Source organism: Ammospiza nelsoni, chromosome 27, assembly GCF_027579445.1.
Source record: "Ammospiza nelsoni isolate bAmmNel1 chromosome 27, bAmmNel1.pri, whole genome shotgun sequence".
Taxonomy (NCBI): domain Eukaryota; kingdom Metazoa; phylum Chordata; class Aves; order Passeriformes; family Passerellidae; genus Ammospiza; species Ammospiza nelsoni.
The window spans coordinates 5,803,377-5,829,523 of NC_080659.1; the positions used below are offsets into that span (position 1 = coordinate 5,803,377).

Sequence of the window (26,147 nt, forward strand, 5' to 3'; positions counted from 1 at the left end):
AGGCGACACCAGCGTGGGGTGACGCGGGGAGGGGCCCGTGGGGGGACCCGAGTGGGTTTGGGGGGACAGGGAGGGGACACGTGGGGACACGCGTGGGGCTGGGGGCGCGGGGAGGGGGTGACACGTGGGTGGGGTGACACAGAGGAGCACGGAAAGGTGACACGAGGGGTGACACGAGTGGCTTTGGGGGTGTGGAGCATAAAGGGTGACCCAGAGAGCCCGAGGGGTGACCCCCATGGGGTGACACCCGTGGGTCTGGGGACACAGAGGTGCCCCAGGAGGTGACATGTGGGCAGGGTGACGCAGAAGGGACCTGTGGGGTGACGCCCGTGGGTTTGGGGGACACAGAGGGGCCCCAGGGGGTGACAGGTGGGCACGGTGACCCCAAGGGGCTCAGAGTGGGGACACGAGCGGGCTTGGGGCCGGTGAAGGTGCCCCGGGGGGTGACACGAGGGGGTCTGGAGGACACCAGGGTGACCCAGACGGGACTTGGTGGTGGCACAGTGGGAACACGAGTGGGTCTGGGGTCAGTGTGGCACTCCTGGGGGGAAGAGCTGACACTCCCAGGGGACAGGTGACACCGTGTGACACATGTGGGTCTGAGGTCTGTGTGACCCTGTCGGGGACAGGGGGCCACGTGTGGGTCTGGGGTCTGTGTGTGTGACGCTCCCGGGTGAGGTGACACGGTGCGACACGCGTGAGTCTGGGGTCCGTGTGTGTGACACTCCCGGGGGGGAGGTGACACGGTGCGACACGCGTGGGTCTGGGGTCCGTTTGTGTGACACACAGGGGGGAGGTGACACGGTGCGACACGCGTGGGTCCGGGGTCCGTGTGTGTGACACTCACACAGAGGGGGAGGCGACACGCGTGTCCCCGCTCGCGCTGTCCCACGCTGGGGGGGGGGGGGGGTCCGCGGGTCCCCCCTGGGGTCTCCCCCGCGCGCGCCCCCCCCGAGCCCCCCCCGCGCTGCGCCCCCCCCCCGGCCGGAGGCGGCTGCGCCCCGCGGGGGGGGCGGCGGGCGGGGGGGCGGCGCGCGGCCCCTTTAAGAGCGGGGCGGCCCCGGCCGGAGCAGGAAGGAGCCGCATACGGGCCTCGGCGAGCAGCTCCCGCGGGGCGGCCAGAGCCTGCTCCGCCCGCCCGCACGGCCCGGCCCGCCCGCCTCGGCACGGCGCGGCCCGCTCCGCTCGCCCGGACCGCTCGGCCCCCGCCCGGTACGGAACTGAGGGGTGGGCGCGCACTGGGGGGGGGGTCGCGCATGGGGGGGGGGGGTGGTTCGGGCCTGACCCTCCCCCCCCCCTCCCCGGGGGTGGTGGGGGGCAGTGGGGGGTGGGGAGGGGTCGGTTGGGTCCGTTGCGGGGGGGGGGTGGGGGTTGCCCCCCCTCCGCCCCCCCTCCGTATACGTTGTACTTGGCCGGGCCGTGCTGGGGGGGTCGCGGAGGGGGGGGGGGGGGAAGGGTTGGGAGCGGGGAGGAGTGGGGGGGAGCGCGGCGCGGGGGTTGCCGGGAGTTGTAGTCCCTCGGCGGCGCCGCGCCGCAGGTGCCGGTGGGCGAGCGGACTGCGCTTCCCGGCGGCCCCCGCGCGCGCGGCGAGCGGGAGGCGTGTTGATGGGCAGCGGGCGGGGCCAATCGGGGCGCGCCCTCCGCCCCGCGCGCCCGCCCCGCCCGCCGCCGCCCGGCCCAATGGCGGGCGCCGCGCGGGGTGGCCGGGGACGGGCGCGGCGGGGCCTGCGCGGCCCCCCCCGCCCGGGCCCACGACCCCCGCCCGGGCCCGGCCCCGCCGCGACCCCCGCCCGCCCCGCCGCCCCCGCGGGGCCGCACCGGCACCTCGCCCCCCCCTCCTCCCCCCCCGCGCCCCCCGCCCCCGCCTCCCCCCGGCCTCCATTGCGGCGCCCGCCCGCCCGCCCGGGGGAAGGGGTGGGGTCGTGGCGCCCGGCCAAGGCTCCCTGTGGGCCCCGCGGGGGGGGCGGCCCGGGCCGGCGAGGGGGGAGGCCGGTCATGGGTGGGGTCCCCCGGGGCCGCCCCGTGCGGGGGCGTCGGGCCGCGCCGTCCCCGCGCACCCCAAGGTCGTTGGCGGCCGGGGGGCGCCGGCCCGGCCCTGCCCGCCCCGCTCCGGCCCTGCGCGCCCGGCGTTGTTTTTACCCCCCTCGGGCGTCCCTTATCTCCCCCCGGCCGGCTGCGGGCAGGGGGGGCCGCGGTGATAATCCCCCCGCGGGGCTGGGGCGCTGCTGCCCGCAGGAGCCCGGCGGGATAAGCCTCTCCCCCCGCGGGACCGCGCAGCGCCCAGGGCCCGGCGAGAGGGGCAGCATCCCTGGGAGCTGCCAAAACATTCCCCGCGTGCCCGGGCAGCCGGCGCTGCCTCCTCATCGTCATCCCCCACCCGGAGCTCGGGTTTGGGCACGGTGGTTCCGGTCAGGTGCCCAAACGTGCCGTGCCGTGCCGAGGCCCCCGTGACACAGGCAAAGGTCCCTGCCCCGTTCCCCTCGGAGCGGGGGCTTGGTGGGGCTGGAGACGGGACGGAGTCACGGACACATCGCTGGCAGCGTGGGCTGGCAGCCGGGCACTGCAGGGAAAGGGTTCCTTGGCCGTGTTGTTCCAGGAGCGTGGGGAAAGTTGGTTTGTGAAGCTGTGTCAGGACAGGCTGAGGTTGGAGATGAGGAAAAGGTGCTTTTTCCAGAGCATGGTGGGGTGCTGGACAGATTCCCCAGGGAATGGCCCCGGCCCCGAGGCTGCCAGAGCCCCGGGAGGGTTTGGACAGCGCTCCCAGGCATGCACAGGGTGGGATTATTGGGGTGTCTGTGCAGGGCTGGATGGTCCCCGTGGGTCCCTTCCAGCTGAGGTTATTCCATGATTCCATGGAAAGCCCTGGGACTCCGGCAGCAGCACCAGAACGTGTAAATCCCAATGTTCCTCCGCTGAAAGCGACAGTTCCTGTTGTACGAGCCCAGCCGACGTGACTGCCCGGCCCCTGCCTGGCTCTCGGTGTTCCCTGAGCTCCTGCAGACCCTCAGGACGGCTTTGGGCAGCCAAAGTTTCTGTGGGCTCAAGGACTCTTGGTGCTGAGAGTTTGCTGCCGTCCCAGCTCAAGAGCAGCTGTGTTCCCGGGGCTGTTGGTTGTCCTGGCTATCGAAACCATAACTTATATAATAACTGGTTTATGGACACGGGGAGAGAAAGGTTCTGCCTGGAAGAATTTACAACCTAATGAGGGTTGAAGTTGTGCTCGGCGTAGCAGCGGAGCTAAAAGGTCATCGTGGCGCTTTCCAAAAGTGTTTGGGGTGGTTGCTGGTGGTGTTTTTCAAGGAATTGTGTGATTTCTCAGGGATTCTGCCCGTCCTGGTTGGAAATTGAAGCGTGTGGGCTCTTCTGGAGGCTGAGCAGGAAGAGCTGGGCTGGCTTTAATTCTGATGGTTTTGCTGGAGTTGTTGGATTTCAACTACTTTACAAAAAAATAAAAGAGACCGGGAGAAACGGAGGAGTTTATTAGAGAGGAGCCTTTCTTGTTTAATATTCATTCTGGCCCCTGTTTAGGCTTGTTCTGGTGAAAGAGGGAGTGAAGAGGCGCAACCCAAACACGGGTGAGATGGTGGGATTTTTCCACCAAGCCTTAATTGCTTCAGTAACTCCAGGGAGGGTTTTGCAAGGCAGGAGCTCTTAATAAATGTGGTGGTGAATGAAAGTAGTTCCTCACTTTACTGCTCTGCAACTCTTCCTCTGCCTTTTTTTTTTTTTTTTTTTTTTTAATTATTAATCGTTTTTCACTCGTATTTCATCTCGTGGCCGTGGGTCCGGTGAAGATCTTTAGCTGTGGCTTCATGAGGAGCTCTGCTCTGTGGAGGAGCTGGGTGGAATTAATTTGGCACGGTGAGGGCAGCCGGGCTCCCTTCGTGTTTGGTGACTTTTGGAAGCAGAATTAAAAATTCCAGTTGTTCTCCCAGCGTGGGAATTTGGATGTGGGCACGGGAGGCAAATGAGGGGTGAAGTTTATGCTGCCATCGAGGCTCTGTGGTGGTTTGGGTGCTCCTGTCTCCCGTCAAGACCTTGATTTGGGATCGAGTGCTGGGGTTGAGCTGCAGGATCGAGTCCCAGGCAGGTGTCCCACCTGAAAATCCCAGGTGTGTGTTTGAGACAGAGTCTGAATGCTTGAGAACTGTGGTTCAATCTTGATTTAAACTGACACTTGAGGGTTCTCTCCCCGTCTCGGGATGCTGAGTTTTTTGGAAGACGAGCTTGTGCGGCGAACAATTAGAACCCTGCTCCTTATCTCTCCTAGTCCAGGCAATAAACAGTTGCTTTAACTACGCTCTCAACCAGCTTTAACCTCAAATTTGAGCAGACCGGTCCCGGTCTGTAATTAAAAGCCTTTTGAGGAGCAGAACTCGGGGAAAGGGAGGAAGACAGGCAGTGTCTGAGCTGGGGGAAGCGTTCATCCCCAAGCCCGTGGCCCTTTGGTCCCAGCCGGTGCCGTGTCCGTCGCTGTACCTGTGCCTGCAGCGTCCCGGAGGAGCCGTGCAGGACGTCAGCGGGAGTAAACGAGGTCAGGCCGGGCTGGGATCCTCTCCGAGCAGCCGGGGCCGATTGTTCGTGCCCGTATCGCCTTCCCTGCGCTCAGTTTCAGTTTCCCACCGGCTCCGGTGGCGCGGCCGGGCCGGCTCCCGGTGGGGCTCCGGGGGCGTCCCGGGCTGCAGGTGCTGCCGGGGAACTGAGGGGAGCTGAGGGGAACTATAGGGCTCGGCTTAGTGCCACGAGGTGCGAGAAACTGGAGACTGCTGCGAGCTGCCCCGGGGCTGCAGGTGGGAGCCAAGGGCACGGCGGTGGGATGAGCTGCAGATCCCCTGGCAAGCAGCGGCTTCCCAGCAGCCTGGCATCGCCCATCCCTGGAAAAATGTGCGGCCAGAGAGCCGGGAATGTGGCCCGCCAGCGCTGGCCTGGCTGGCTGGAACGCTGGCGTCCTCCTGGGCATGAAATCCTGACACCCTTGGGGTTGTTCTCCTCCTGTTCCCCACCCTGTGCCCACTGCCTGGAACGCTGGCATCCTCCTGGGCACAAACTCGGGGTCGTTCTCCCGTTCCTCACCCCTGTGCCCACCTGCTGGAACGCTGGCATCCTCCTGGGCATGAAATCCTGACACCTTCGGGGTTGTTCCCTCCTGTTCCCCACCCTGTGCCCACCTGGAGCCCGTGCCCCTCTCCCGACCTGTCCCTGTCCCTGGTTTCTGCACAGCAGAGGATGCTCCCCGCTCCTGGCGCTGGGTTTTAACTCCCTCCACTCCTGCTCCCATTTCCTTCCTGCTTCGTGCACCTCCTCATTTCCCACCGGCACGCTGGGAACCAGTGAGTGAATGAGATTTTTCCCCGTTGTTTGCTGGAGCTGGGAAGTGCCGCAGGTGGGCTTGTAGCTACAGGTCGCAGCTCCCGGAGCCTCTGCCCCGACAGGCAGAGCAGAGAGGGATCAGGATCAGCATTCCCTGGTGCCCCCCAGCAGGGCAGGAAGGAAGGAAGGAGGGAGATCCGTGCTTGATGGAGCCCTGCTTTTGCAGGGATTCGCTTTTTCTCGTCATGCCCCGAGCCGGGAATGGCGGGACGAGCTGGCTGTTAATCCACAAACTGGGAATTACATAAGGGGCTGCCCTGCCCTGCTCTCTCACCAAACTCCAGCCTTATTCTTTTATTTATTTTGCCTTTTTTTTCCCCCCCTCAACCTTCCCGGTGTGGAAAAGAACAGCAGGTCTGTGAGGTGTCATTTGAGGCAATTAGATTGATGCCAGAGCCTCGGGCAGGGAATTGTCAGGAGTGGTGGGGGGGACAATCCTGGGACAGGGGACAGCTCTGGGGGCTCCTGCAGCAAATGGGAATGGGGGGATTTGGGGTTTGAGCAGTTTTAGGGCTCCCTGTTTATGGGACAGGAGAGATGTGACAGGGAGGGGAACGTGTGAGGGGGTAAATGCTGTCTGGCACCTGTGGGATTGGGGGATTTGGGGTTTGAGCAGTGTTTATGGTTCTCTCCGTTCAGAAGGCCACCAGAGCTGTGGCAGGAGAGGGGAGATGTGGGGTGAAGGGGTGGATGGGATTGCTTTTTCTCAAGGAAACGCTGGAGTGACTTTGGGAGGATTTTGGCTGGAGTGGGGACAGGCTGTGGCTTGTGAAGGGGAGGGGGTGTCCAAGCATGACCTGCTCTGGTTGTCCTCCAGCCTGGAGCAGCTGGGTTGTGCTGGGGGTTAAAGCTTGGAGTCCTCAATTGCTCCCTTGCAAAGGGGCCCCACGCTGCCTTTTGGAGAGCAGTTGCTTATTCCTGCCTGGATCCCGGTGCCTGCACGCTCCCAGGTTGGAAAAGAACTGCTGGGACAGAGCAGCTCCTGCAGCCAGCACTGGGGCACACACAGCCTCGTGCTTTGTGCACTTCTTCCCCTTTTTCCCTGACGCTCCTGAGACTTTGTGAAGTATTTTGGAGAACTGTGGCAGGCTCAGCCATGGCCTGGTGTTGTCCAGAATCTCCCAAATCAGGGAGTTTTCCCACAGCAGCCAGGTGGGACTGAACCCGTTGGAGGGCCAGGGCTGCAGCAGTGTGGGCACACTGGGGCTCAGTGAAAAGGGTTTGTTTGGGCAGAAAAACTGATTTTCCTTGAGTTCCAGGGTATCCAGCCTTCCTGGGCTCTGGGCTGAGCTCAGGAGGACTCACCTTAGCCTGAGGGTTGATGAGGCCTGGGAGGTGCTGGAACAGAGGTGGGTTTGCAGCAGGAATTGGGGGTCTTTGGGCAGCTCTCAGCAGTTTGGGGTTTGTTTTGTCTCCTGCAGGGGAATTCTGGGACCTGTTGGTGCTGCTGGGGACAATCCCAGCACACAGAGGTGGTGCCACGGACTTTAGTGCTGGGAATGGGGGAGCTGCTCACCCCAAAATACCCCTCACACCCAGAGCTGGGGTGGGAGACTCCCTGGGTTAAAAGGCACATTCCTGCCGGATTAAATCCGGCCTCTGATGACAAAGGAGAAAATTGGCAAGGAGGGCTGGGTGGAGGAACCAGTTCAGGCTCACCTTGCAACACGAGAGGAGTTTGGTGCTGTCAGGGCTGGGGGTGGCAGCTGGGGAGGCTCTGGAACAGCACCGGTGTTTGGCCACCCCGTTGTCCATCGGGATCCACGTCCTGCCTTTGGCCAGCAGCTGGAATTGAGGTTTCCCAGGAGCTGTGCTGGGCCCTGCAAGGAAATCCCAGCCCAGTTCCATCCCTGGGAGCTGTGGGATGTGGCGCTGGGCTGTGGAGGTGAATCCTTGGGGAGGGAGCTGTGTCTTTGGGAGCACCATCAGGTGTCTGGGAGATGCAGAGTCTCGCCCAGGCCTTGGGGATGAGCCTGTTCGTGGTGACACTTGTCCTTCCTCTGGAGCAATTCCACACCTGGCTTGTCCAGCCTCATCTGGGCCAGCACGTGAAAGCCACTGGAGTTCAGGCAGATTGGGAAAACCAAGAGGAACAGTTCCCTTTCTTCCTGGTGGCTCCACAGCAGCATTGCCAACAATTCCCTGTCACTGCTGAGGGATCCCAGACCTCCAGCCCCACCTTGCTGGTCCCTCCATGGTTCCTGCTTTCATGGCTCTTTATTCCATTGAAGTTCCTGGGATGTTCAGACCCAGGGCCCCATCCAGACTTGAGTGGGAGCAGCTGCTCTTCCTGCCAGAAGCTGCAGGATGTGGGATTCTCCTCTCCTGGCTGCTCCTGCAGTGCTTTGGGTGCTTCTTCCCTGGGCCTGGAGTGCCAGGGGAAGGGGGAACATCCCATCTAAACCTGCTCTGTTTGAATCCATTGCCCCTTGTCCTGTCCCTCCATGTCCCTCCCTTCTCCCTTGGAGCCCCTTCAGGCACTGGAAGGTCTCCAGAGCTCTTGTAGCAGCATTGCAGCATCCAGAGCACCTACAAGAAGTGGGGTGCTCTGATCTTTGGAAGGACCAGAGCAATGAACCCCTCTGAGGAGCCCCTGGAGCAGGGTTTGGTCAGGGCTGCGATCTGGAGCCTCTTTGGGAACCAGCTGAGCCCTCCTGGTGTGGTTCAGTCTCATTGCTCACGCCCCAAATCCAGACCTGTGGTCGCTTTTCCCCGTTGAGGGGCTGCAGGGGATGGATGCCCGTGCTTGGGGAACAGAGCCAGATTGTGCAAAGCAGCCACAGGCATTTGCAGGGCACTGGTTCTGCCCCAGTCTCTTCACTTCAAGAGCTGCATGATCTTGGTCATGTTACCCCAGATGGGTGTCCAGGCAGGACAGAAGAAAGCTGGAATTCACCCTTGGCCATTGATGGCTCCATTGCCTTCTCAGGACCAAGGATTTCTTCCCACTGCACCATTGAAAATGTAGTTTTATTTAAAAGAAAAGTAGGCTGAGGGATTTTTTAATCTCGATTTTTCCCACAGTGCAGTTCTGTTGATGTTCAGGGTCTTCCTCTCAGGAACACCCAGCTGGTTCTCCAGGTCCAAATAATTGGGCTAGTTTGGCCCCAAGGCACCGACAGCACATTTCCTTGTTGGGAGCAGCTGAGTTTCCGTGGCTCGGTGGAGTGGTTGCAATTGTGACTTTTCCCAAGCAGACAGAACCTTCTCTTCCCTTTATCCTTCACCCTTTCCCCTTCCTTCCCCATCCCTGTTCCCAGCTGTGTGTGTGTCCCGGGGCTCGCTGCAGTTTCGGGTGGATCCTGGGCAGGGTGGGACCTGCTGGGGCCTGTCCTGGGCTGCTCCCAGCCCAGCTCTGCCTCTGCTGCCCTGGCCACAGAGCTGGCACAGCCAGGCTGGCACAGCTGGGATGGGGCACTGGGGTGGGCTGTCCTAAATGTGAACAGGGGAGAGCTCTGGGGTGGGAGCTGTTCTAGGGGAAATGCCTGTTTGTGCAGGGTGGTGAGGGAGTGCTGGGGTCGTGTTTGGGCTTGGGCAGCAGCCCCTGGAGTGGTTTTTTGTGTAAAGGCCCATTTTCAGCGGCCCCTGGAGTGGGTGTTTTTATGTAAAGAACCATTATCAGTAGCCCCTGGGGTGTTTTTTTGGTGTAAATCACCATTATTTTAATAATTCTCCCCTGGTGCTGCTGCTGAGGCTGCCCTGCCTCAGTCGTGTGTGTTTGCTCCAAGAAATGCCAGAGCAGCTTGGGATCCTTGGACACCTTGAGTATCCCAAGTTCCAGAACGGTTTGGGTTGGATGGACCTGAAATATTCCTGCCATGGGCAGGGACATCCTGGAGTGACCCAGGGTGCTCCAGCCTGGCCTTGGACACTCCAGGGATCCAGGGGCAGCCGCAGCCGCTCTGGGAACTCTCCCCAGTATCCCATCTCACCCTGCCCTGTCCATCCTCATGTCCAGAGTCCCTCTCCATCCCACAGGGATCTCCCAGAGCTCAGCTCTCCCCAGGAAATGCTGCTCTGTGCATTGCAGAGCTCCCCAAAGCCATTTTGCCTCGTGCTGCATGGGAAGGGTGATGCTGATTCTCCCTTCCTGCCCCCAGCAGGTGCCAGGTGTTGCTCAAGTTCTCACCTGTGCTGCTGCCGAGGGCGGCACCTCTGCCTTTGGGAGGGATTTGGGATCTTTTCCGGATCAGAGCACGTAGAGAGCATTGGCTGTTCCTGTTCCCCAGGTGTGACCCAGCTCTTCCACCTGGCTGTTCCTCAGCCCTCCCAAACTGCTCAGCTTCCTCTGAATTTTAAGGCAAAGAAGTGAAGGGAAAAGGAAAAACAACCACTGTGGAAAACTGGTAATTAAAGAGGTGTTTTGTCAGCACTTTTGGTTGGGATCCCATCTTGATGTGGTCGCCTCATTTGAATGTAAATGTCAAATTCCAGAGCTCCTGGAGGAGAGGGATTGGGTGACATCCTGCTGAGGGAAGCACAAGCTCAGGGGTTTCAGTGAGCCCTGGGTGCTGCTCATGGGCTGGGGGGGTCTGGGAGAAGAGAGGTGAGAAATTGAGCTTAAAAAAAGGAAATAAAATGGCAGCGCTGAGGTCACAGCTGGGGTGCTGTGTCAGAAGGACACACAGGGGCTGGAGAGAGCCCAGGGAAGGGAATGGAGCTGGGAAGAGTCTGGAAAACATCTGAGGGAGCTGGGGAGGCTCAGGAGTGACCTTGTGGCTCTGCACAGCTCCTGGCTGGGGGGACAGCCAGGAGGGGTCAGGTTCTGCTCCCAGGGGACAGCCTTGAGTTACACCAGGGCAGGCTCAGGGTGGGTATTGGGACAATTTCTGCATGGAAAGGATGATTGGACATTGGCAGGGGCTGCCCTGGGAGTTCCCATCCCTGGAGGTGGCTCTGGGCTGGGGACAAGGTGGGGATTACACATAGCTGGGGCTCAGGGATCCTGCAGGGCTTCTCCAACCTCAGGAATTCCATTTCAGTGTTGAGGAGCAGCGTCCAAAGGCAATGGGGAATCAGCTGGATGTGGAACATCAGCTCAGGGAGGTGCAGAACATCCCTTACTACCTTTCAGCACCCAAAAAATGACATTTGTCCTGCCTGTGTGTGACAGGCTGACCTGTGGAGCTGGAACAGCCACAGCTCTGTTGTGTTGGGATTTTGGAAGGTCTGAGGGGGCTCAGAGCAGGGTTGGGGCTGCACAGGGCATCCCACCAGGCTGTCAGTGATGTTCCTGAATCACCTGGAGGGCTCTGCTGCTGCTCCAACCCCTCCTCCTCCTCCTCACGGGCTGTATTTCACCTCAGTGGTTCCCTCTCAGTTGGGCCATTCCCAAACTTGTCCCCCAGTGCCACTTTTGGGGTGCAGCGTGGCACCTCTGAGCCCTGCAGAGCCACCCAGGCCCTGGAGCCCCCCAGGCAGGCAGGCAGGCAGGCAGGGAATGGAGCTGCTGGGAAATGCAGGTCAGGAGTTGAGGCTCCCCCTTGGTGGCCCATTCAGGCCTTGCCTTGCCCGGCAGGGACGAGCTGTGGTTGTGCCAGCAGCTTTTGTCACTGTCACCTGGCTTCAGCACATTCCCAAGTGGATTTTGCCCATTCCGTCGTGGCCTTGAGCCCTGGTGCCGTGAGCAGGCAGTGGATTTGGGGTGCTCGGAGCAGCTTTTGAGTCACCCACCTTTCCCAAAACCCCAAAGCCATCCTCTGGAACGCTCCATTTCCCACTGGAGCTGTTGGAAAGGGAACTGGGGGATGTTTTAGGGACTCGGTCTCTGGCTGTGGCTGGAGCATCCAGGCCCCGAGCCCATTCCTGGGGGGCTCAGGACGCCCCCTTTGCCCCCGGCAGCCCCGGGCACGGCGGCCGTGGCACACAAAGGCCGTGTTGTGTGCGGGGCGGCCGAGTTGGAGCAGGCTCCAGGGGCAGTCCCATGACCCTGCAGCCATTCCCACACTGTGGGGATGATTATCCCAGCCCCAGGCTGGGGGGGGACCTTGTCTGGCTGCTCCCCAGAGCTGGGCCGTGTGTGGGGACAGACACGGCTCCCTCAGGACCCTCCAAACGCTGCACGCAGCTCCAGCTCACTGGGTTTGGGAGGAAAAAACCTGTAAAGCATCTCTTGTAGAGAGGAGGGAGAGGGGGAAGCTCCAGTGCTGGTTCTGGGGCTGGCAGGGATGTGGGATCTGCTCCAGTCAGGGTTTGGGGGGCTCTGGAGCTGCCCTGGTGGGAATGGGACAAGTGGGGCTGAGGCAGCAAAGCCTCCCTGGAACCCCCAGCTCAGGATCCCCTGGGATGGGGTGAGATTGTCCTGGACCCCCAGTTCTGGATCCTCTGGAACCCCAGTTCCAGATCCCCTGGGATCCCTGGGGGTGCTGGGATGGGCTGACCTTGCCCTGGGATCCCCTGGGATGGGGTGACCTTGCCCAAGGTCACCCCTGAGGCCAGGTCTGATGTGGAATGGTGCCACCAAACAGCCCTTTCCTCCCTGATGTAAAACTCCGTGAAATGAGGGTTTAAAGGTCAAAGCCAGGAGCTCAGGAGGTGGCTCTGGAGTCGGTCCCAGGAGTCTCAGGAGGCCACCTGCCTTTGGTGCTTGGTGTTGGTGGCAGGGCTGGTGCCTGCCCTGCCCATCCAGGCCCCCTCGTCCTCCCTCCTCCTCCTCACCCCATCCCATTCCTGCTGGGAGCTCAATCCTGGTGTCCTCCTGCTGTTGCTTATGCAGGGATTGCTCCAGATCCCTTCTCCACAGCCCCAGACCTGCCTTCTCCTGCCTTTTCTCTGTATGAAACAGGAAGGTGCCAAAGTTAAACTTATTTTCTGGGCTTAACAAAACTTTTCAAAAATAAGTAAATATGGAAAACTACTGAGGAGGCCGGGGGTGGGTGGGGGAAGCCGGAGTTGTGCAACCTGGGCTCCTGCTCCCTGCTGGGACCCGGGGCTGGGAGCTGCTTCCTGAATAATTATTGCTGTTCTGGATCCATCCTGACTCATCCGTCCCCCCATGGCCTGGGACAGCCACGTCCCGCCGTGCCTCAGTTTCCCCAGCTGGAAATGAGGATCTTGGATACTCCAGCCTTGTGCTGGGGTGAATTTTGGACTGGTTTGTGTGTGGATTTCTTGGCTCCTGCTGATCCCAGTGCTTGGGATGGGGGAGTTACGCTGATTTTCCAGCAAATCGCTGCTTCAAGGAGCGTGTGGATTTGTGCTTGAGATGGACAGGAGGGAAATGCTATTCTTAATTTCTGGGATTGTGGGAGAATTAGGGACTGCTCAGGCTCACAGTCAGGCCCCAGTGCCCATTTCCCAGCAAAGGCTGGGTTTTTCCAGCCTTTGGAGTCAAGTGGATGTGTCAGGAGTGACTTTATTTATTTATCTTGTCCCAAACAAACCCTTGGCATTGGGAAGAGCTGCTGCTTCTGCTGGAACCTGTCCAGGATCTGGGTCTGGTGCTGGCACTTGGTGATCCCAGTGTCCTTTCCTGTCTCCTGCTCCCAGGAAGGAGCAGGAGCTGCCTCAGCCTCCAGGGATCAGCTCTGCTCTGTCAAACACCTGCAGCAGCAGCGTGGGGAGGCCGGGGCTCCCCTCTCCCTGCCCTTCCCAGGGGATATTCCCTGTCCAGTCCCTCCAGGGCTGCTGGCAGCCAGGGATCAGTGATGGGAATGGTGTTCCAGTGCTGGCATCGTGGAGCTGGGGACCTTCCAGCAGGAATGGGGCTGGGAGATGCTCCCAGGGCAGGACTGGGATGCACTGGGGAGGCTCGGGGTGCCATAGCCCCACGCTGGGCACAGCTGTGCCCGCTCCAGGTGCTGCCTGGCTGGGTGATGCCCGCTCCCTGCCAAGGCTTGCTGCTCTGGCCCGGATCCGTGCTAATTCAGCTGTTCTCACTCGAGAGCACCTGGCCCCTGTTCCTCCTCCTCCTCCTCCCCCTCGCCAGGTAAGCACAGGCCGGGCAGGACGAAGGGAGAGGCACGGGGACACCCTGCCAGGTGCGTCCCTGAGGAATTTGGGGATTCTCCCGATGTCTCCACGCTCTGACTCACGGCCTTGCCCTCCTTCCCCGCAGCCTTTAGCCTGGAAGATGGCGGGTGGCGTGGACGGCCCCATAGGGATCCCGTTCCCGGATCACAGCAGCGACATCCTCAGCAGCCTGAATGAGCAGAGGAACAACGGGCTGCTGTGCGACGTGGTCATCCTGGTGGAAGGCCAGGAGTTCCCCACCCACCGCTCCGTCCTGGCGGCGTGCAGCCAGTACTTCAAGAAGCTCTTCACCTCAGGGTTAGTGGTGGACCAGCAGAACGTGTATGAGATAGACTTTGTGAGTGCGGACGCGCTGTCGGCGCTGCTGGAGTTCGCCTACACCGCGACCCTCACCGTCAGCACTTCCAACGTCAACGACATCCTCAACGCCGCCACGCTGCTGGAGATCCCGGCCGTCAGGGATGTCTGCACGGATCTCCTGGAGAGGAAGATTCTGGCCAAAAATGACCAGATGGATACAGTAGATCAAATTGATCAGAGGAACCATCTCAGAGCAAAAGAGTACCTGGAGTTCTTCCAGAGCAACCCCGTGAACGGCCACCAAGGCAGCTTTCCGTGGACCAACCCAGAGTTGAGAGACCTTCAGAGACTGAACTTCCGAGGCCAAGAGGAGGAGGAGGAGGCGAACTGCAACGGCCTGGACTTCTACTCGCAAGCCACCCCAACCGAAAGACCAAAGGCAAGTGACTGTGACCCCGACAGCAACCCGGCCATGTGGCTGGAGCGCGAGGACGAGGAGCAGGTGGGCGGCGGGATGTTCTCCCCTTCCCAGAACGGACATTACAGCAGCCGCGGCCTGGCCACCCCGGCCGAGGAGGAGGGGGGCACCCCCAGGGGCCCCCTGGACCCGCAGGAGGCCGGGGACTCGCCCAGCTTCATCCCCACGGGCACGGAGACGGAGGACGATGCCAGGGAGGTGGATGACCTGGCCGCCAGCGCCCTGCTCCAGCAGATGATCAACTCGGTGGGGCGGCAGCAGCTCGGCGACGACGACCGCAAGGACGAGGACGGGGTCATGGATTATTACTTGAAATATTTCGGCAGTTCCAGCGAGGGCGACGTGTACCCGTCCTGGTCGCAGAAGGTGGAGAAGAAGATCAGGGCGAAAGCATTCCAGAAGTGCCCCATCTGCGAGAAGGTGATCCAGGGCGCCGGGAAGCTGCCGCGCCACATCCGCACCCACACCGGGGAGAAGCCCTACGAGTGCAACATCTGCAACGTCAGATTCACCAGGTACGGCTGGGCACGGGGGCTGCACGTGAACCTTGGGCTGCACCCAAACCTGGGGTTGTACACAAACCTGGGGGCTGCACCCAAACCCGGCCCTCCCCTCACTCCAGGAGCCAGCCCAGGGTGATTTTATCTCTCTGCTCAACTCATTTCCATCCTAACTGGCGAGTTGGGGCTGGAGGCCAAAGTTTTCCAGGGAGCACTTTGGGGGTGTGACAGGTGTGACACCTGAGCTATCTCAAAGGGCCTGGCTCGATGGCCAGTGCCACCATCCTGCTGTCCTGACTTGCTGAGCTCTGATGGGAACCTGACGTGATGGGGACACAGAGCTGCGGCTCTTGGTCTGTCCATCGTGGCCGGAGCAGGGGCATGGTTTGGGCATGGCTCGTGGCATGGCTGAGGTGTCCGTGGCTGGGTTGGAGGGAGGTCAGAGCCCACTCGTGTCCTTGGCAGAGCGAGCTCTGCAGCCCCGGTGCAGCTCCCGGGGGCGTTTGCCACGGCCCCGTTCCTAATCAGGGCTGCTCTGCTCCCTGCCTGGGCCACGGCAGCACCAAAGAAAGGGGACATTGTTTGGGCAGCTCCGGTTCACTCCAGTCCGTGCCCGGGCACCGCCTCCTCTCCCCGGCTCTGCGGGGCTGGGCCGGCCCGGGGGTCCCAGCCTGGAGAGGCTTGGGCGTGCGAGGGGCAGCGTGGGCTGACGGCCTGGGGCTGCTGCCTTCCCTTTCCCTTTCCCTGCTGCCTTCCCTTTCCCTTTCCCTTTCCCTGCTGCCTTCCCTTTCCCTGCTCCCTTTCCCTGCTGCCTTCCCTTTCCCTTCTCTTTCCCTTTCCCTGCTCCCTTTCCCTTTCGCTTCCCTTTTCCTGCTATCTTCCCTTTCCGTTTCCTTTCCCTGCTCCCTCTCCTTTCCATTCCCTTCCCTGCTCCCTTTCCCTTCCCTATTTCTGCTCTTTTTCCCTTCCCTTTCCCTGCTCCTTTTCCCTTTCCTTTCCCTTTCTCTGCTCCTTTTCCCTCTCCCTGCCTGCCCAGATGTTCCCACTGTGCCACTTTTCCTGGCCCTTCCATGCCCCTGGTGCTTTGGGGGCTCCATCCCGAGTGGGATCCGTGTGAGCTCCCCGGGGTGCAGCCCGAGGGGCCGAGGCCGTGTCCTGCCCCTTCCCCCGGTGCCGGCCGCGCCCAGCCCACGTTGGAGAGCTGAGGAATGCAGATAATGGCAGGGGCAGGGTGCCAGCCCTCCCTCCCCGCTCCCCCGGCCCTGCCACGCGGCACCTCCCTGCTCCGGGCCCGGGGCTGATCCCACAGCGACCCCAGAGCCACCCCAGAGCCATCCACAGCCACCCCAGAGCCACCCCAGAGCCATCTCCCCCCCGTGCACCATCCAGGGCACTGCAGGACCTGCAAGTGCCACAGGGTCCCTGGCAGCGGCTGGCACTGCGACATGAGGAGAGGCACAGGGACTTGTGGGCAGGGGGAGTTGGTAGAACGGTGCCACCTCATCCTTTTTCCATCCTGATCCCATTCCTTGGGATTAGGATCTGCTCCCATTCTGTGGGATCAGGACCCTGCTCCCATTCTGTGCGACTCTGATCTGCTCCCTGCTGGCTCCCAGGAGGGCCTGGCACCTGTAAAAAAGCTGCTTTTCCAAACCACCAGATTCCAGCCAAAACACATCATCCTCCTGCTGCTTCCCACAGCAGCTTTGGGAAGCCTGGACAGGGACAGGGAGCTGTCCTTGGCATCGCTGTTCCTGTGCCCTGAACTCCATTTATTCCATATTGTTTATTCCATATTATTTATTCCCTGTTATTCCTTTGCTCTCCTTCCCCATCCACGGCTGGAATCAAATCCCTTCCCTGTTCCATGGGAGGGGTCTGGGAGGGGGTTTGGGGTGTGGCAGGAGGATCGGGGCTGCTCCAGCCGCTGTTCCCCACCCAGCCCGGCCCTGCTCAGGGATTTTTGCTCCCTGGCGTTTCCTGGTTCCTCTGCGGTCACAGGGGGAGGAGCAGCTCCCATAAAAAAAAGAGTTGGGGAGGTTATAAAATGCCAGATTTTAATTTCACAAGCCACTTTGTGTGTCGCTCAGAGCTGGACATGACCTTGGGGCTTTGATGCTTCCCTGGAGCTTTAGGGTTTTTGGGATCCGGTGGGTAAAGGGAGAAGGTTCAGGGCTGGGATCTGAGTGATCCGTGCAGAAATGGGGTGGATCCCTTGGGAAGGGTCGGGAGGTGCTGGGGAGAGCAGGAGGGGCTGCCCTGCCTGGCCCCAAATGAGCCATGTGTGACCCCATAGCTGTGATCAGCCTGGGCTGGGCAGGGTGTGACCCCATAACGCTGCTCAGACCTCATTTGGGGCACTTTGTGGCCCCTTAACCCTGCTCACGCCCCATATGGGGCAATGTGTAACCCCATAACCCTGCTCACACCCCATATGGGGCAAACTGGGACCCCTTAACCCTGCTCAGACCCCATATGGGGCAATGTGTGACCCCTTAACCCTGCTCAGACCTCATTTGGGGCACTTTGTGGCCCCTTAACCCTGCTCACGCCCTATATGGGGCAAACTGGGACCCCTTAACCCTGCTCACACCCCATATGGGGCAAACTGGGACCCCATAACCCTGCTCACACCCCATATGGGGCAATGTGTGACCCCATAACCCTGCTCACACCCCATATGGGGCAAACTGGGACCCCTTAACCCTGCTGACGCCCCATATGGGGCAATGTGTGACCCCATATGTGACAGTGTGTGACCCTACCATCACACCCTGCGCTGGATGATGCTCAGCCCCACACCAGGAGCTGCCAATGTCCATCCCCACACCAGGAGCTGCTCATCTGCAATGCCCATCCCCAGAGCAGGAGCTGCTCAGCCCCATTCCAGCTGATACTCAGCCCTGTATTGCTGCCCATCCCCACACCAGGAGCTGCCCATTCCAATGCCCATCCCCACACCAGGAGCTGCCCAGGCCCTTGTAATGTCCATCCCCACACCAGGAGCTGGTCAGCCCTGTGCCAGTGCCCATCCTCACACCAAGAGCTGCTCAGCCCCGTTCCAGCCCTGTGTTGCTGCCCATCCCCACACCAGGAGCTGCCCATTCCAATGCCCATCCCCACACCAGGAGCTGCCCAGCACTGATGCCCATCCCCACACCAGGAGCTGCCCACTCCAATGCCCATCCCCACACCAGGAGCTGCCCACTCCAATGCCCATCCCCACACCAGGAGCTGCCCAGCACTGATGTCCATCCCCACACCAGGAGGTGCCCACTCCAATGCCCATCCCCACACCAGGAGCTGTCCATTCCAATGCCCATCCCCACTCCAGGAGCTGCCCACTCCAATGCCCATCCCCACACCAGGAGCTGTCCATTCCAATGCCCATCCCCACTCCAGGAGCTGCCCATTCCAATGCCCATCCCCACACCAGGAGCTGCCCATGCCCACACCAGGAGGTGCCAGCACTGATGCCCATCCCCACACCAGGAGGTGCCCATTCCAGTGCCCATCCCCACACCAGGAGCTGCCCAGCACTGATGCCCATCCCCACTCCAGCCGCTCCAGCCCCCTCCCATTGGCACCCCGTCCCCCGTCACCTCCCGCACACCCCCCTGACGTGGCCGTGTGTCCCCGCAGGCAGGACAAGCTGAAGGTGCACATGCGGAAGCACACGGGGGAGAAGCCCTACCTGTGCCAGCAGTGCGGCGCCGCCTTCGCCCACAACTACGACTTGAAGAACCACATGCGGGTGCACACGGGGCTGCGGCCGTACCAGTGCGACAGCTGCTGCAAGACTTTCGTCCGCTCCGACCACCTGCACAGGCACCTTAAAAAAGATGGATGCAACGGGATCCCGTCGCGGAGGGGCCGCAAGCCGCGGGTCAGGGAGGCCGGCGGGGCCTTGCCCCCCACGCCCACGGAGGACGGGAGCGCCCCGGCCCCCGAGGCCGAGGACGCGGCCGCGGGCAGCGAGGAGCAGCAGCAGCAGCACTTTGAGGAGAATTCCAATAACGAAGCGCCGGGATTGAATGTAGCAGGAGGGTCGGATGAGGGTAATGAGCAAGGACTCTCCTAAACCAAAAAAAAAAAAAAAAAAAAAAAGAAAAGAAAAGAAAACCGTAAAACCAACCCCAAGCGATGAAACGATGAAACAAAGTCACAAAATCTAGTTAGTACTTTTCCTCCGATTTTTCTCTTTAAAAGATGTTTCTCTCCCTTTTTTTTAAGGAAAAAACAAAAAAAAGCTACAAAAAAAAGAAAAAAAAAAAGAGAGATATTATATTAATGTTTTCCAATCTTCCCATCGTAAGCGGGGCTCTCCCCCGAGGATCCCTCATAGCCAAGGACCTTTTCTTGGAAAGGCAAGGACGCTAGGGAAGCACGAGGTGGGGATGGAAAGTGGCTCTGTCGCATGGAAAAGAGCTTCCATGTAAATCCAAAGCTTTATTTTGTGTCCAAACACATGTTTAAAAAAAAAAAAAAAGAAAAGAAAAAAAAACTTATTTCAGAGAGAGATCTATTTAAGAAAAAAAAAAAGGAAAAAATAGAAAAAAAAAAAAGGAGTGGTAGGAGTTGGAAGGGCTGTGGCAGGGCAGGGTTTGGGATTTGGGGGCCGGGGGCTCCTTCCCAGGAGATCGGGGTCAGGATTTGGGGTCTGTCCCCCAGCCCCCCCCGAGTGCGAGGCTCAGTCGGGCAGCGAGGGCTCCGGGTGGGGAGAAATTGCTGGGAAAATTGCCTAAAAAAATAAAAAAATCATGTGAGAGAGAGAGAGGGCAGCAGGTTCGGCAGGGTTTGTGTCGGGCACCCGGGGCTGGGGACGCTGGAGATGGGGACAGGGCAGGGCTGGGGACACGGGGATGGGACAGCGGGGTGGGGACACCAGGGATGCTCAGCCGTGCTGTGGATGCCGTGTCCATCCCGTGTCCATCCCGTGTCCATCCCGTGTCCCTCCCGTGTCCCTCCCTGTCCCTCCCCGTGTCCCCACACCGTCCCCACCCCGCAGTGCCCAGGAAGTGCCTGAGTCAGCCCAGCCCCCGCTGCCGGCAGAATTTGGGGCTGGGGGGTCCCAAATCCCCCCCAGGGAATTTTTATTTTCCCCCACCCCTCTCCCTCCTCCCGCAGGGAATTTTTCCCTCCCCAGCGCAGCCCCAAAAACGCCTCCAAATCCCTTTGGCAAAAAGGTTCTTTCTTTGGGGTGACCCTAAAGGAGCAGGAGGCCTTTGGGGAGGGGGAGCAGCTTGCAGCCCCCCAAGCCCCATTCCCAAAAAGAAAAGAAAAGAAAATATATATAAATATATATCTAGAGATGCTCTATGGCTGGAGAGGCGGGTCCCGACCCTCGGGGGGAAAAGGCACCTTTGAGTTGGTCACCTGTTTTCTAAATGCACATTTTTAAATGCTAAAAAAGAAAAAAAAAAGAAAAAAAAAGAGTAAAAAACCAGAGAGATTTTAAGCCCTTTTATTTTCAAAGCACTTTTTAGATTCTCTTCCTTTTATTTTAATTTTTTTGTTGGTTATTTTGGGGGGTTTTTTTCCTTTTTTTTTTTTTTTTTTTTTTTTTTTTTTTTTTTGGTGTTTTTACTTTCAAAAGAAAAAAGCAAAGAGCAGGTTTTGGCCGAATGTATTTTGGAGAGGGAGTGAGAGGGGAGTGTGTGCTGGGGGGTGGGGTGAGTGGTGGGGCTGGGGGAAGAGATGGATGTTTATTTAATGCAGAAAAACAAAAAAAAGCAATAAAAAATTCCAAAAAAAAAAAAGCTTAAAAATAATTAAAAAAAAAAAAAAAAGAAAACAAAGAAGTCTTAGCACTTTGCGATGGAACGGGTACTTTGAGCTCACTTTATCTTAATTTAAAAAAAAGCAAGATTCAAGATGTTTACAAGTCAAAAAAAAACTTTAAAAAAAAAAGACTTCTACGGAGAAAAAAAATATTATTAAAAAAAAGCCTAAATTTATTTTTGTAAGAAAAAAAATGTGTATATATATATATATATTTAACAAAAAAAACCTAGAAAAAATACAAATATAGGCAGAATCCAAGTGAGATTGGAGGATGGGAGGAAGATGCTAATTAGGTTCTGTGACATGCCCTGACCCTTGGGAATTTTAAATTTAAAAAAATCCATGGAAGCTTGAATTTTAGGCAGGAATCCTGGGGGTTGTGGTGCTCACTGCTCCCCACAGCCTTGAGGAGGTTTTTGTTTGTTTGGGGGTTTTTTTCGTTTTTATTTTTTTATTTTTTTTGTAGAAATAATTTTATTTTTACGATGTTTTTTTAGCCAGTGCCAGCGCAGAGGTGTTGGGATCGCTGTGGGTTTGGAAAAATCCCACCTGGAGCAGGGAGATTGGGAGAAATGAGATGGGAAATTGGGATTTGGCAGGGAAATTGGGGTCTGGGATGAGAAGGTGGGATCCAGGCAGGGAAATTGGGATTTGAGATGGGAAATTGGGATTTGGGCTGGGAATTTGGGATATAAACTGGGAAATTGGGATCTGGATAGGGAAATTAGGATTTGAGCTGGGAAATTGGGATCTGGATTGGGAAATTGGGATTTGGGCAGGGAAACTGGGATTTGAGCTGGGAAATTGGGATTTGGATAGAAAAATTAGGATCTGGATTGGGAAATTGGGATTTGGGCAGGGAAATTTGGATCGTGATTGAGAAACTGGGATATGAGCTGGGAAATTGGAATTTGGGCAGGGAAATTGGGATCTGCATAGGGAAATTGGGATTTGGATAGGGGACTTGGGATCCAGGCAGGGAATTTGGGATCTGGGCAGGGAAATTGGGATCTGCATAGGGAAATGGGGATTTGAGCAGAGAAATTGGGATTTGGATAGGGGAATTGGGATCCAGGCAGGGAATTTGGGATCTGGGCAGGGAATGCCCCGGGAAGGTGCTGGAGGGACCCAGGTCCAGGCTGGATTTGGGGTTTTTTCCCAAGCCCCGGGTTTGGATCCCTCCAGGGACGTGGCAGCGATTCCCTGGGAAGGACTGGAGGGATCCCAGGTCCAGGGATTTGTGTCCCTCCCGTTGCCCCCTTTTTCTGGGCAGGAAAATGGGGATCCCACGTCCCTGTGGGTCCCCCCATCCCTCCCCGAGCGGGAGGTTTGGGATCTGGGCAGAGAATCCCATTGGGAAAGGGTCGGATCCCAAATTGGGGGATCCGGGCGGGCCCGACCCTCTGGCAGCACCGGCTGAGGATTTTTGGGAATATGCAAAGAAAACTGCGTGTGGATTTGTAAATAGAGACTTTGGAGGTTCCCCTTGGGGTTGTGGTGGCTCCTCTTGTGCTGGGTTTTGGGGTTTTTATTTTTCCCTGGGATTTTTCCATCCTCGCTGCTGCTTTTCCGTCCCAGTCCCGAAGGAATTTTGGGGGAAGCAGCACCAGGAGGTGGTGAAGGGGGTGGGAGCTCCCAGGTGTGCAGAAAAAGGGGAAAAAGGGGGGGAAAAAGTGGGGGAAAGGAAAGAAAATCTGGGGAGAAAAAGGGAGGATTGATAAAAAAAAGGAAGGAAAAAAAAGGGGGGGAAAGGAAATTGGAGGGGAGAAATAAAAGAGGGAAAATAAGGGAAAGAAAGGGGGGGAGAAGGAAAAATGAGGAATGAAAGAAGGGAAAAAAGGGGGTGGAAAATGAGGAAAGAAGGAATAAATTGGGGAGGGAGGGCAAGGGGAGAAAAATAGGGAAAGAAAGAAGGAAAAAAGGAAAAATGCAAAGGAAAAAGAGCACAAAGGAGGAAGAGGAGAGAGGAGCAGACTCAGGATTCCCCCAGCCATGTCCCCGTGTCCCCCCCACTGGCAACACTTTAGCACAAGGTGAAGTTTGCACTAAAAATAAATCAAAAAAAAAGCAAAAAAGCAAAAAAAAAAAAAGCTCCAAATCCCCCGGGATTGTCCCTGTCCCACTGCCTTAAACCCCCACCCCAAAATCCCCCCCGTAGCTCAGCATCCAGATTTTTGTCTTTATTCTGATTCATTTTAATTTCATTTGAGTTGTTTATTATTTTTTTTGCTTTTTGAATCCAGGTTGGGATGAAAGTGTTGCCAAAGAAAGTGCTGAGTTACGGTGGGAAGAGAGAGAGGGAGAGAGAGGAATAATAATAAAAGTTATTATCAATAATAATAATAAATGATGAAATAATAAAATTCGGATCGAAGCCAAGCAGGGGCAAGGGGAAATAGGGAGGAAAAAAAGGATTTTTTGATTTTAAAGAGGAAGAAATTTGTGTGTCCCCCCCTTTGCTTCCCCCATCCCACCTCCCCCACGGGGGTCAGCCCGGGTTTAGGGGGGTTCATCCAGGTTTGGGGGGGATTCAGCCCAATTTTGGGGGTTTAGTCCAGGTTTGGGGGGATTCATCCAGATTTGGGAGGAGACTCAGCCCCATTTTGGGGGATTGATCCAGGTTTGGGGGGATTCAGCCCAATTTTGGGAAATTAATCCAGGTCTGGGCAGGCTCAACCCAATTTTGGGGGATTAATCCAGGTCGTGGGGGATTCAGCCCCATTTTGGGGGGTTAATCCAGGTTTGGGGTGCAGAGCCTAGGTTTGAGGGACCTCAGCCCCATTTTGGGGGGTTAATCTGGGTTTTGGGGGGCCTGAGACCCATTTTGGGGGGTTAATCTGGGTTTTGGGGACCTCAGCCCAATTTTGGGGGGTTAATCTGGGTTTTGGGGGGCCTCAGCCCAATTTTGGGGGGTTAATCTGGGTTTTGGGGGGATTCAGCCCCATTTTGGGGGGTTAATCTGGGTTTTGGGGGGCCTCAGCCCCATTTTGGGGGGTTAATCTGGGTTTGGGGGGCCTCAGCCCCATTTTGGGGGGTTAATCTGGGTTTTGGGGGGATTCAGCCCCATTTTGGGGGGTTAATCTGGGTTTGGGGGGCCTCAGCCCCATTTTGGGGGTAATTTGGGTTTTGGGGTCTGAACCCAGGTTCAGTCCTGGCTTTGGGGTCTGGGGGTGCCAAGGGAGGGGCTGGGAAGGGACAAATTTGGGGTTTTTCCCCCAAAATGGGCTCTGGGGGGGTCCTGCCCCCCAAACTGAGCAGGAGGGGTTCCATTTCTCATTTCCCACAGGAAAGGGCTGATTCCCCCTCCCCACCCCAAAATTCTCCTTCATCCCCCCCCTTTAGGGCCCCCCAACCCTTTAGAGCCTCCCCAGCCCCAATCCCCCCCCCAAATTTAACTATTTAATAATTTAATACTAAATCAAGACAAAACCCCCTGAATTTCTCTCTCTAAAAATTTTCTAATTTGGTTTTTTTTTTGGTGTTTTTTTTTTTTTTTCATTCACGACAAGAAAAAAAACAAAAATTTAATTTAATTTCAATCAAGAGAAACAAAAAACAAAGAGCAAAACGGGATGGAAATTTTGGGGCGGGGAGGGGGCAAAATGCTGCATTAAATTGTGTTTTATATAATAAAATTATCTATATCTATCTCTATATATATATATATATACACAGCAAGAGCTGAAATGTCCCCAGGGACGGGGGGGACACCGAGCTCGGCCCGGGGACCCCAAAGGATGCTCGAGGTGGGGCCACTTTATTATAAATATTAATTTTATTTTCATTTTTTTTCCCTTTTTTGGTTTTTTTTTGGTTTTTTTCTGCGTCTTTCTATATAATCTATTAAAGAGATTCTTTATCTTCAAGCACTCGCAAAGGTTGCAGCGGTTTTTATGTGTTTTTTCCAATTTTTTTGGTTTTTTTGGTGAGGATTTTCTCGGGGGTGGGTGGGGGGGAGGAAAAGGAGCGAGGAAAGGAAGAGAGAAAGAGAGAGAAAAAATAAATATAAAGAAATAAATGAAAAAAAATAAATAAAGCACAGAAAAGACATTCCATAGATTGTAACTTTGATAGTTCTTTATAAAGTGGGGGGAGATGAGGAAAAAAAAATAAAAACTATGACAAAAAACGACAAAAAAAATTAAAATAATAAAAATTGCACTTTGGGGGGGGGGCTTTAAAATAAAAAAAAAAAAAAAGAGAAATAAACTATATATTAAAAATACACCCGGAGCCCACTGGATTTCTTGGGGGAGGAGAGGATGGAGGGCACTGGCTCTTTTTGGGGTGTCCCCCTTACTTTTTGGGCGGGATTTTAATGATTTTGAGGGGTGTTTTTTGGGTGAGATTTTAATGATTTTGAGGGTGTTTTTTGGGTGGGATTTTAATGATTTTGAGGGGTTTTTTTGGGTGGGATTTTAATGATTCTGAGGGTTTTTTGGGTGGGATTTTAATGATTTTGAGGGTTTTTTTTGGGTGGGATTTTTTGGGTGAGATTTTAATGATTTTGAGGGATTTTTTTGGGTGAGATTTTAATGATTTTGAGGGGTTTTTTGGGTGGGATTTTAATGATTTTGAGGGTTTTTTGGGTGGGATTTTAATGATTTTGAGGGTTTTTTTGCTGTTTTTGGGGCTGGGGAGCCCCGAGCAGGGGGAGCAGAGCAGGGGCTGGGGGTTCCCTGGGGTTTTGGGGTGTTCAGGACTGTGGATGGGGGGGGGGGATTTTGGGAGATTTCCTCTGTTTTGGGAGATTTCCTCTATTTTGGGGGGATTTCCTCCATTTTGGAGATGTCCAGGCCTGCATAGGGGATTTTTAGGGGAGTTCCCCCTGTTTTGGGGGTTTCCAGGGTTGTGGGGGTTATTTTGGAGGATTTCCCCTATTTTGGGGGCTCCAGAACTGTAGGGTTTTTTGGGGGTAGGGGCTTCCCATCTTTTGAGGGCTCCGGGAGTGCATAGTGGATTCTGGGGGGATGTTCCCCCCATTTTGGGGTGCCCAGGGCTGCTCTGAGGAGGAGTTTGGGGTGGGGGGGCTTTGTCTCAACGTGCGGCCGTGCCTCAGTTTCCCCAAGTGGAACAAAGCCCCCCCTCCCTTACAGAATAACACCAAATGGGGGGGGTCTCACCCTCCCAGTCTGCCCAGTGCCCCCCCCAGTGCCCCCCCAGCACCCCCGGCCCCATTAAGCCGCTCGGGGGGGGCCGAGGGGGGGGTCTGGGGACCCTAATCGCGTTTGGGGACAGATGGCCGCGGTTTAAGGAGCCTCAGGGGACACGTTTGGGGTGTCCCCCCCTCCCCAAAGCCCCCCAACCCCATGGGGCCGCCCCAAACCGTGACAGGGCAGCGCACAGGTGACCCCATACACCAAAAATGCCCCAAAAATGCCCCAAAACGCCCCAAATTCTGATGTGGCCGGGGGGGGCAGGAGCAGCCCGGCCCCCCCAGAGGGCACGGCCGAGGGGAGTGGATTAATTTGTGTCATAATCTGCCTTGTTCGGGGCTTTGGGGCTTTATCCCGGGATTTATGGCCGAGTCGTCTTTCTTAGCGAGACGCCCTAATGCCACTTAACACCTGGGAGCCGCGATTTTCATTAGGGGCGTCAGGGACAATTAGTACGGGAATAATTAGGGCAGGAGCAGCCGCTGCAGGGTTTAAGCCCCATATGTGCCTGAGTGTGCAGGGGGGGGGATTGGGGGACCCCCGGTTTGGGGGTGTCCAGGGGGGTTTGAGGGAGGATCAGCCCAAATT

General features: G+C 57.2%; 2 protein-coding genes across 2 annotated transcripts; one reads left to right on the forward strand and one right to left on the reverse strand.

Moving 5' to 3' along the window:
* Positions 1 to 843: 843 nt before the first annotated feature.
* LOC132084757 (basic proline-rich protein-like) lies at positions 844 to 2,370 on the reverse strand. Its single transcript, XM_059490016.1, has 2 exons — positions 1,819 to 2,370; positions 844 to 1,725 (listed from the first exon to the last, which is right to left on the reverse strand). The coding sequence occupies exons 1-2, from the start codon at positions 2,368 to 2,370 to the stop codon at positions 844 to 846; spliced, it is 1,434 nt and encodes a 477-aa protein (XP_059345999.1).
* Positions 1,085 to 18,985, forward strand: ZBTB7A (zinc finger and BTB domain containing 7A). The gene is made up of 3 exons (XM_059489800.1): positions 1,085 to 1,212; positions 13,427 to 14,634; positions 18,262 to 18,985. Exons 2-3 carry the CDS (start codon positions 13,442 to 13,444, stop codon positions 18,698 to 18,700), a joined length of 1,632 nt encoding a protein of 543 aa, XP_059345783.1. The 5' UTR covers positions 1,085 to 1,212; positions 13,427 to 13,441; the 3' UTR covers positions 18,701 to 18,985.
* Positions 18,986 to 26,147: the final 7,162 nt, after the last annotated feature.

Bases quoted from the DNA above. Each gene is read 5' to 3' on its own strand.
- ZBTB7A (XM_059489800.1), top strand. From the start codon at position 13,442: ATGGCGGGTGGCGTGGACGGCCCCATAGGGATCCCGTTCCCGGATCAC. The intron at 14,635-18,261 runs GTACGGCTGGGC...GTGTCCCCGCAG, and splicing joins TGCAACGTCAGATTCACCAG to GCAGGACAAGCTGAAGGTGC.
- LOC132084757 (XM_059490016.1), bottom strand. From the start codon at position 2,370: ATGACGATGAGGAGGCAGCGCCGGCTGCCCGGGCACGCGGGGAATGTT. The intron at 1,726-1,818 runs GTGCGGCCCCGC...GGGGCCGCGCAG, and splicing joins GAGGGGGGGGCGAGGTGCCG to GCCCCGCCGCGCCCGTCCCC.